Source organism: Rhinopithecus bieti, unplaced genomic scaffold, assembly GCF_001698545.2.
Source record: "Rhinopithecus bieti isolate Rb0 unplaced genomic scaffold, ASM169854v2 scaffold_32008, whole genome shotgun sequence".
Classification (NCBI taxonomy): Eukaryota; Metazoa; Chordata; class Mammalia; order Primates; family Cercopithecidae; genus Rhinopithecus; species Rhinopithecus bieti.
The window spans coordinates 3,339,224-3,349,562 of NW_016814433.1; the positions used below are offsets into that span (position 1 = coordinate 3,339,224).

At 60.3% G+C, this 10,339-nt stretch overlaps 1 protein-coding gene across 1 annotated transcript in view; it reads left to right on the forward strand.

Annotated features, from left to right (window-relative positions):
* The window catches only part of KDM6B (lysine demethylase 6B), a 22,023-nt gene that overhangs the window by 4,382 nt on the left and 7,302 nt on the right, over window positions 1–10,339 (forward strand). The window contains 11 exon segments of the mRNA XM_017850372.1: window positions 2,585–2,703; window positions 7,579–7,698; window positions 7,998–8,140; window positions 8,234–8,375; window positions 8,557–8,655; window positions 8,763–8,982; window positions 9,085–9,177; window positions 9,264–9,425; window positions 9,509–9,691; window positions 9,780–10,127; window positions 10,221–10,331. Of these exon segments, the coding sequence (XP_017705861.1) occupies window positions 8,239–8,375; window positions 8,557–8,655; window positions 8,763–8,982; window positions 9,085–9,177; window positions 9,264–9,425; window positions 9,509–9,691; window positions 9,780–10,127; window positions 10,221–10,331 (1,353 nt within the window). The 5' untranslated portion in view covers window positions 2,585–2,703; window positions 7,579–7,698; window positions 7,998–8,140; window positions 8,234–8,238.

Here is a 10,339-nt window from a genome sequence, read left to right on the forward strand (position 1 = left end):
TGCTTCCCCCCCTCCCTACCCGGACTCCGGGGCACCGCCGGGGACAGACACCCAGCAGGTAACCCCGGCCTGGCTCGCCTCCCCTCTCTGATTTTCCTCCACACCTTCCCGGATGACCCCTTTTCCCCTTTCCGTCTCCCTGTTTCCCCCCGGCCTTGCCTCTTTTCCCTGGCCTTCCTTGTTCCATCGCCCCCACTTGGGCTTGTCGCCCGCTGGCCGCGCCGGCGTCTCGTGCAGCCTGATTCCCTTCTCGCCCGACAGCCTGTGCGTCCTAGGTCTGCCCACGGCACCTTTTGGGGCTCTGTCTGGCTGCTGCTTTGGGCTCTTGCTTCCCTTCTGACCTGTCCCCTGGGGCTCTCGGGGAGGAGGGAGTCCCTGCCTTTTCTTGCTCCCCCCCAGTTCCCCGCCTCCCCAACTCTGGCCCCCTTTCTCCTTCTAGCAGTCTCTAGGGGTGGGGAGAGAACCGGAATTTAGGGGGCCCCCTGGAGGGGCAAGGGGCTGTGTGTCGCTGGGGAAAGGGGCTGTGTGTGTAGGGTGGGGGTGGGGGGGCAGTTAGAGACCTGGCTGCCTCTCTGTTGTCCCTTTAAATGGCCCTCACATTTCTGGGGACTCGGCCGGGGGGAGGTGGCAAGCCGCCTGCCTGGGGGGCAGGGCCCTTGGTTCGTCCACACAATCAGGGGTGGTAATGATTTAAAGGGACAGCCTCGGTGTGGCCACTGCCACCCTGCGCCGGCGTGAGGGGGAGCCGGCAGGCCATGTCTGGGGAGGCTTGGCTGGTGAGCAGGGCATTTGAGGCTGTCTGTTGCTGGGCCTGCCAGGTCTGGGACAGTGCTGCGGCTGGGAAGGTGCAATGAAGGGTGACAGCCTGCCTGGGGGTGCACAGCCTGGGCTTTTTCCCAGGGCCTCACCTTTGGCTCTACCGACTCCTTGGCCAAGAATCCTTGAGTCCAAACTATGGAGTCTGTCGGCCACCAGGTAGGGGCCACCGGCTGGTCTGCAGGGCAGGGGTCTGGCCTGGGCACTTTGGAGCTGGCACTTCAGCTTTTCCTTTTGTTGTTTGGCTCTGTGCACAAGAAAGCCCCAGCCCCTCCCCAGCCCAGCTCCCCTTCCCGTCCACATGCCCCCCTCACACATACACACACACACACACACACACAAACACACACACCCCAGCTGTTGGACAGATGAATTACAGCCTCCGGCTTGGGGCCAGGGCTGGTGAGGGATTAAAGCTCTGGGGCTGGCCCTTTAAATGGCTGTTAGCCCCTCCCCCACTTTGTTGTCCAGACACCCCTCACACACCCCTCTGACCCCCTAAGCTGCCCCCTCACTCCTCCTCTTGGTCTGTCCTAAAGTCTGCCCACTCTGCTCTCTAGCCCTTCGAGAGTCCCTCCCCCAGCACAACCACAGAACACAGATGCCACAGATTACATATATACACTCCCTGCTCCCAGGTTGTGAGCCTCCCTGTCCTGGAGAGTTCTAGCCTCAAGCTCCCTTCCCCAGCAGAAGGGCCTTGCCTGCCTGACCTCTCCCACCTACAGCTGACCACTACCCTGGCCCAGTGAAGGGGCCTTGGTGGGTCAGAAATAGCACCTCCCTGGGGGCAGTGTCATCAGCAGCCACAGAAGCTTGCGGAACTTTGCATCATGGGGACTGGGGGCTAGAGGCCTGAGTCTCTGGGGCAAGGGGAAGGATGGGGGCTGGAAAGCTAGGGAATATAGAGATTAGATTGGGACCCCAAGTGTTTGGGTCCATAAGGGCAGAGCAGAAAACATAGGTCCCTGAGGAGTGAGTCTGAGGGGAGGGCCGACTTAGCTCTGACCCCTGATGGACACCTGATTCTTGGCCTTGGACCTATGCTAAAAGACCTAGCTTCTTGTCTATGAGGGTTGGGAAGGGAGTGGGCCTCTATCACCTTCTTAGGCCACATAAGAGGAAGGAGGTGATGGGGAAACAGGATATTGCCTTGGGGTTGGCAGGGAGGGGAGGCTTGCAGCAGAGGCTACTTCCAGGCTCAGGCCCAGACTCAGAGTTCTTGCAGGGGAGGATGGCCCCTCCCTGTTAGGCCCGTTCATCTAGTCTGGCTACCTGTGCTGCTAGCCAAGACCTGCCTGCACCCGCCTGGGGGAAGACGAGGGGGCAGAGTCCAGAGGGTGGGGTTGACTGTCTGGTGTCTTCATAAGGTTGGAGAGGACACAGAGCTGAAGGAAGAGGGTCTGCATGCCCTAGTGCTGGGACTCAGGCTGGCTTGGATGCAGATATCAGGGCAGCTGGGGCCACTCTGGGGCTAGGGAGTCTCAGCAGGAGGGTCCTGTCAGAAGAGGGATCACGGGTTGGGGATCTACTGTAGACTTACTCAGATGCCATATCATGGCCCCTTCCCAACTGATCCAGCCTGCTTCCCAAAGGGGAAGGTTGGATGACCACTTTGGGGATGGCTTTTTCTGGTTGCCATGGAAACAGATTCTCCCATTGTATCTGACCACCAGAGCCAGGTTTCTCCTTAATGAGGGGGGCAGGGAGCCCAGGGAAATTCTCCAGCCTGGGAGACCCCCACCTCTAACTGACTTTTTTCTTTTAGGTTCCCCCCAGGGCAACATGCCAGCCCCGTAGCACTGCTCACCCCACCCACTGTGGTCTGTTGTACCCCACTGCTGGGGTGCTGGTTCCAATGAGACAGGGCACAGCAAACTCCATCTGGTAAGTCCTGTCTGAGTGGCTGTCTCTCCCCAGCAGTCTAACTCTGCACCGCATGGTTGGAGATACTTCATATGATCTGGGTCATGTCCACTCTTCAGAATGGTCCTGTCCAATTCTAAGCACCCCACCATGTGGTGCTTGAGTGGTTTAGCCCTCCTGGTTTATGGACTTCCCTTCTATCTCCTATAAATGGTTCAGCCCTGTACTTCACCAGCCTCTCCACTACTACCAAAAAATCTTTCCCCCACTATCTCCCTAGTGCTACAACTCAGTTGCTTATTGAATGAAGATAGAGTTTGCAAGCTGAAAAGTGGATATGAGCTACCCTGGAGGAATTTTTTCTTGGTAGGGAAAGGGCTTTGTCCTTATAGGAGTTGTTGAATACCCTGGCTTTTGGAGAGTGTTCAGAATTTATTTGGGGAGATACTGGAGATCACTGCCAGCCACAGCAGTCTTGGCATTTCACCTTTCCTTCCAGATCTCTTTCAGTCCCGTTCTCTCCCCAATGCACTACAGCATTTGCCCCCATACCTAAGTCTTACTCTTCTGCTTCCCTCTCTCATTCTGTCAGTTCTCTGCCTGAGGCCCTGCTTTATTTCTCATTCCTTTGTAGGAGAAAAGGGAAGATAATCCCTAAGCCAGGGGCTTACGTTCTCTGTGTGGTGTTCTTCCTCATTACATACGGGATTTCTTGAGTGGGACTGTCTTCTTCTATGTGTCTCTCACTATTTTGCATGATGTTTTGCACATTGGGGTGCATGGTGGATTTGTGTTGAATAATGTTAACTGAATGAGTTTCATTACCAAGAACCTATGACTTCTGAGATTGGCTGCACAGCCTCCTACCTTCTCTAGAGGACGTGAGACATTGGGGATGGTAACATGGGTAGAGCTGAGAGGAAGGTTGGCCCCAGGAGATGGCCTGTGAGGATAAAACTGAGGGAGAGTAGGACAAAGGCAGTATATAAGCATGGTAAGAATGTGGTTCTGGAAAAAAGCCTAGCTCTTTCATTCTTCACTTGCAGAATGACTTTGGCCAAGTCACCTAGCCTCTCTGGGCCTCAATTTCCTCATCTGTAAAATGGGGGTAATCAGAGTACCCTCTATGTCAGGTTTTGGGGAGGAGTAAAAGAAATGCTTGTAAAATAATACAGTGCCTGGTATGTAACAGATATCCACGAAATGCTAGCAATTACCACTACCACAGTGGGAGCCACAGGGAGCTGTGAGGATAAGCAGGGATGTCGAGGGATGGGACAGAACTTCACTGAAAGCAGACAGACCTCCAAATTCTTGACTCAGACAGAGTGATCACTGATCCAGCGAGACGTCAGAATCCAGAGGAGTGTAGCAAGGAGTCATCAGGGTGGGCCTGCGCCAGTGTCGCCCCGACTCTGTTCAGTAACATGAAGGCAAACACAGAAGGGCATGTGCGGAGACACACGTGATCACGCTAGTGATGCAGAGGCAGACCCAGACAAAAGACCGAGACAGGAGCTAGGCAGACACACAGACAGAGACAGCCCCGCGGAGTCATGTAGACAGGGATAATGACGGGAACGCGTCAGACACAGGCACAGAGGGAGACAAGATGAGCAGATATGCAGGTGCACATGGAGACAGACACCGGGACCCACGCACAGCCGACCGTGTCAGACAGACTGGTGAACACAGCGCCCAGTCAGAGGCAGACACAAGGCCTGCAGTGACACATAGCGGGCCGAGGCCGGCACCGTCACTCCTCGGTGGGGGGCGGGGAGGGGCCGGCAGCCAGGGGAAGGCTGGGGAAGGGAATCCCGGGCGGGCGGCCTGCCCGGGTGGCTGAGTCACAGCGGAGCCTCAGCCGGCGGCCCTCCCCTCCGCCTCCCCCTCCCCCAGGTAAGAAGCGAGCCTGTAACCCCTCGCTTCCACCAGGCGTGATGAGAACGGGCAGGGAGCGGGTTGCGACCAATGTCCTGGACCGCCCCACCTCGGCGCGCGCGCAGCATGCCCGCTGATTGTCGGCTCGGTAAAACACTATCTGTGGGCTCTTGTCTCTGACCGTCACGTGAGTTTGCGTGCGCACTTCAGGCCTCTTCCACGCGTCCCGCGCGGCTGCGGCGCTGCGCGGAGGGGCTCCTCGGCTCAAGCCCAGAGAGAGTTAAGTGGGTGTGATTGATGGAGTATTTCTCTCTTGGGGCTCCAGCGGGGCGGGGTGTAGGGGTCGGATAAAGTCCCGAGTCCAGGGCCCGGATGGAGGGGGCGGAGCTGGGCTTTGCCGGGAGTGCCCGGATGGAGGGGGTGTGGCCTCGGCGGGAGCGGAATTAACCCTTTCAGAGCCGCTGGCTCCCAAGGTTGTGGGTCGGGTCGGGAGAGACTGGAATGTCTGCCTCAGAAGTGTATCAACCTCCCAGCCTGGCTCTGGCCGCGTGCGTCTACCTCTCGCCTGTCTCCGAGGAGTCTGTGGGTGTCAGTCTTTGTGCCTGTCCGTGGTCCCCTCCCCTTGGTTAGTATGGACACCGGGAGTCAGGGAGGGTTATTCTTGACCCAGAGCGAGAGTGGAGGTGAGAGTGGAGCGCGAGCCGGCGGCGGCTGGGGAACAGGTGCAAGCGCCGCGTCGGGGCTGCCCGGCACGGGGAGGGGCTATCGTGGGGGAAGACGAGAGGGGAAATTCCGCGGGACCGGTGGTGAGCCGGTGTGTGGGCTGAGGAGTTGTGTCTGCCTCTGACTGTGTGTCTGTGTGTGTTCAGGGAGGCGGGGGCTGAGTCAGTGGGAAGAGGGGAAGGTTTTCTGGGTGACTCACGCTCCCCCACCCCAAACCTGAATCAGAGCGCGAGGGAGGGCTTTGTACGGGGGGCGAGTGAGGAGTCCAGCGCCTGTGTCCCGGGTGCGGACAAGGATCCGAGGTGGCTGGCCAGAATGAGTGTGTGTTTAGTGTACAGGAAGTTTTGTTTTCAAGTGAGGGCTTTGTATTCTTGGGTGCCGGCATGGGGCTTTGTGGATAAAGGTGGAAGAGCAGGGGGCTGGAGGGACAGCACACACTGACTTAGGGAAAGCTGAGTCAGTTCCCCGTGGGAAAGGGGAAGTGGCAGAGGGGAAGTGTCATCATCGCCGTAGGGGAAGCTGCCTTTCCTGGTAACTGGCGGCGCTCTTGGGACCACTTCCCAAGCAGGCATCTGCTCCTCTGTTGTCTGGTTCCCCGGCTCCCCCACCACGTCTGGTCCTTGGGTCTCCTCCGCGCCCCTGCCTCGGTACTCGGGTGGGGGCAGTCTGGGAGTGCCATACTTGACCACAGTTCAGCGCTGTACTTGGCTTGGTTACTGATGGAAAGGATGCTGCCTCTAGTGAGTAGGGAGTTCTGACAGTACTACCACGTGAACCGCGGAGAGGGTCCGCGGGGCCCAAGCGCCCACAAGGGCTCGGCGGGAGAGTGGCACGCAGGGACCTGTAGGGTCCAAGAGCTTCCATACAAACAAACGACCTTACCCCTTCGGGAAGGAAGGCTCTTTTCACCAGAAACCCGTCTGCCCTTGTGGGCTGGGTGGAAATTTCCCCACAGCGCAGACTTCTCTCAACGAAGGCGAACTTTCCAGCCACCCCCAACCCTTCGTCGCGCACTCTCCCCCGGCTTCCTGCCCGGCGCTCGCTCCAGCTGGAGCGCTGGCCCCGCCCCCGCCGCTTTGTACTCGACACTCGCCTCTCGCTGCTCTTTGTACTCTAGACTCTCAATGGACCGATCCCGGGAGCCGAGCCGGCTCCCTACCTGCGGGGACGCCGGGTAGGCGCGGAGGAGGCGCGGGGTCGCAGCTCCTGGGCTTAGAGGGGCAAGAAGGAAGAGCTGGGGCTAAAGGGAAGGTGCCCAGGAGAGGGGAGCGCTGTGCCAGTCGGGGGTCCAGCCGGCACCAAAGGGAAGGGGTGGGGGGGCGTGAAGGAGGAAGTGAAACGGGTTCTGGGTTCTTTAAGGGAGTGGGCGGTGAGAGTGGGACAAGGGTGATGTCACTGCCTGTCGGGCCCCGCCCTCATCCCTCCCTCAGGACCCCCCCCCCGTACATTTTACACACACCGCTTCCGCTGCGCAAGTAGCCACGTCACGGGCAACCCCCGAAATCCCCCCCTCCCTTGGGGGGCGGGGGCCACGTGGGCCGTGGGGAACCGCGTGGCCCCGGCGGGGAAGGGCAGAGAGGATACGCGAGCCACGAGAGAGGGGCCACTCGGGACCGCGGTGCGCGACTTCTCGGAAGTTGGGGGACTAAAAGGGGGTCTGATTTTGGGGGTCGGTCGGTATTGAAGACCCAGAAAGCCAGGGGAAGTAGAGGACCTGGAGCAACTGGGTATGAGACTGAGGGCTTGACCAAGGTTTGGGTCGGGGTCAGGCTTGGGGGTGGAGCGCCCTGATAGCGGCGTGGACGGGTTTGGGTGCCGTGTAAGTCGCTGTGGCTGGCCAGCCCTAAGCAGTTATTAGGGCCGCTTGGGGTAGAGAGGTCTGTCACTGGGCGAGGTGAAGTGAGGAAGGGGAGGGACGTCTTTTTTGCGTTCTGCATCCGTCTGCCGTCAGTCGGTCTTGCGGTGGCCGGGTGGCCGGGCGCGGGGCTACTCGAGCGGCCTGGCCGTGGCCACCGGCAGCTCTGGGTGCGTGAGGCTTGCGGGTAGCGCCAGCCCCCATGCCGGCCGAAGCGTGCGACTCACCGGCCTCATCCGCCTCATCCGCATGCGTCTTGTCCTGGCTGCCTTCTGGCCCTGACGGCCGGAGTGTCAGATCCTAGATGGGGACCCAAGGTGGGAGCCGCGGGGTCACATCGGGGTCACCCCGGGCTGAGCCCGTCTGACCGGCTCCGGCGCCCCTCCTCCCCCGGCCACCGCTGCCGGGCTCACCTCGCTCCCATTGGTTCCGGCCAGGCTGTTACTGAGGCGGAGACACGGGTGATGATTGGCTTTCTGGGGAGAAAGGAAGTCCTGTGATTGGCCAGATCTCTGGAGCTTGCCGACGCGGTGTGAGGACGCTCCCACGGAGGCCGGGTAAGCGGCCGCTGCGTTGCGGGTCGGCCGGGTGGCTCCGGACTGGAAGCCTAGCAGCGCAGCTACCCCGTCCCTCTGACCGGCCTTTTGGTTCCCTGCCACACACATCCTGGCTCCCAGCCACACTCTTGGGCCTCTAGGGACTGGTTGGGCTGAGTGGGCCTCCCTTTGGGGAAAGCTAAGGCCGGGCCCTTTGCACAAATGACAGATTGGTGGATGCCACAGTCCGCCCATCCCAGTCCCTGGGCCTTGGCTATGTGCTGGCCAGCTCGTCTCACTCCTTTTCCTCCTCTCTGTAGAATTGGCTGTGAAAGGACCCAGGAAGCCATCTGGGGGTAGCGGGCACTCTTATCAAAGCGGCTGGAGCCGGACCATCGTCCCAGAGAGCTGGGGCAGGGGGCCGTGCCCAATCTCCAGGGCTCCTGGGGCCACTGCTGACCTGGTAAGGGAAAATCTGGGGCTGAGCTGGCTGGATGTACACTGGCAGCTCTGGTGTTGCCTCCAGTAAGAGCATAATTTCTTATCCCCAACTCAGGCTGGATGCATCGGGCAGTGGATCCTCCAGGGGCCCGCGCTGCACGGGAAGCCTTTGCCCTTGGGGGCCTGAGCTGTGCTGGGGCCTGGAGCTCCTGCCCGCCTCATCCCCCTCCTCGTAGCGCATGGCTGCCTGGAGGCAGGTGAGAACTTGGGGCCCTCTGTTTCCAGGCACACCTCTTTCCATTTCTGTCCCCTCAATCTGTGCCATTCTTCCTGGGCTCCTGTCATTCTGTGGGTTTCTGTGCATCAGCCCCCTCCTGCCTAGGTAGGACAAGATTGGTCCTTCTTGCTGTGTATGCAACAGACTCCTTCTCTCTCCAGATGCTCAGCCAGCATTGGGCAGCCCCCGCTTCCTGCCCCCCTACCCCCTTCACACGGCAGTAGTTCTGGGCACCCCAACAAACCATATTATGCTCCAGGGTGAGTGGATCGTTGAAGGTTCTGGGAGTGGGAGGTAAGGCTGGGGCCTTGAAAGAGTCCCCTCAAGCCCAAACCCAACCCACACCCCCACCCCTTCTGCTCTGTAGGGCGCCCACTCCAAGACCCCTCCATGGGAAGCTGGAATCCCTGCATGGCTGTGTGCAGGCACTGCTCCGGGAGCCAGCCCAGCCAGGGCTTTGGGAACAGCTTGGGCAACTGTATGAGTCAGAGCACGACAGTGAGGAGGCCACACGCTGCTACCACAGCGCCCTTCGATACGGAGGAAGCTTCGCTGAGCTGGGACCCCGCATTGGTCGACTGCAGCAGGTAGGAAGAGGCAGGGCATGGGGGACAGGATTGTACAGTTGTGCCTTCTGGTTCAGTGCCCCGCTTGACATGTGTCCCTGCCCTGTGTCCCCCCACCCCCAGGCCCAGCTCTGGAACTTTCATACTGGCTCCTGCCAGCACCGAGCCAAGGTTCTGCCCCCACTGGAGCAAGTGTGGAACTTGCTACACCTTGAGGTGAGGCTGGCACTGGATGGGTTAGGGAGGAAGGCCAGGCTGTGCCTGCACCCGTGCCATTTTCTCTTCTCTCTTTTTGTTCTCAGCACAAGCGGAACTATGGAGCCAAGCGGGGAGGTCCCCCGGTGAAGCGAGCTGCCGAACCTCCAGTGGTGCAGCCTGTGCCTCCTGCAGCACTCTCAGGCCCCTCAGGGGAGGAGGGCCTCAGCCCTGGAGGGAAGCGAAGGAGAGGCTGCAACTCTGAACAGGTGTGGGTATAGGGGGGCCAGCAGGCAGTAAGTAGGCAGGACTTGGGCAAGGAACGGGATTCTCACACTCTCTTCTCTCCTAGACTGGCCTTCCCCCAGGACTGCCACTGCCTCCACCACCATTACCACCACCACCGCCACCACCACCCCTGCCTGGTCTGGCCACCAGTCCCCCATTTCAGCTAACCAAGCCGGGGCTGTGGAGTACCCTGCATGGAGATGCCTGGGGCCCAGAGCGCAAGGGTTCAGCACCCCCAGAGCGTCAGGTGAGCCCCTGCCTGTTGCCTTTCACCTCTCACCTGCAAGTCCCATGCTCTCTATTCCTCACCCTACATCCCCATTTATCTCCTATAGGAGCAGCGGCACTCGCTGCCTCACCCATATCCATACCCAGCTCCAGCGTACACCACGCACCCCCCTGGCCACCGGCTGGTCCCGGCTGCTCCCCCAGGCCCGGGCCCCCGCCCCCCAGGAGCAGAGAGCCATGGCTGCCTGCCTGCCACCCGTCCCCCCGGAAGTGACCTTAGAGAGAGCAGAGTTCAGAGGTCGCGGATGGACTCCAGCGTTTCACCAGCAGCAACCACCGCCTGCGTGCCTTACGCCCCTTCCCGGCCCCCTGGCCTCCCCGGCACCACCACCACCAGCAGCAGTAGCAGCAGCAGCAACACCGGTCTCCGGGGCGTGGAGCCAAACCCAGGCATTGTGAGTGACAACTGCGGGTGAAGGGGGGCATGGGTGGAGCTTGTCTTGAGGTGGCCGGAGCAATGCTCTGACCACTTGCTTCTACACTTGCAGCCCGGCGCTGACCATTACCAAACTCCCTCGCTGGAGGTCTCTCACCAGGGCCGCCTGGGGCCCTCGGTGCACAGCAGTCGGAAACCATTCTTGGGGGCTCCCGCTGCCACTCCCCACCT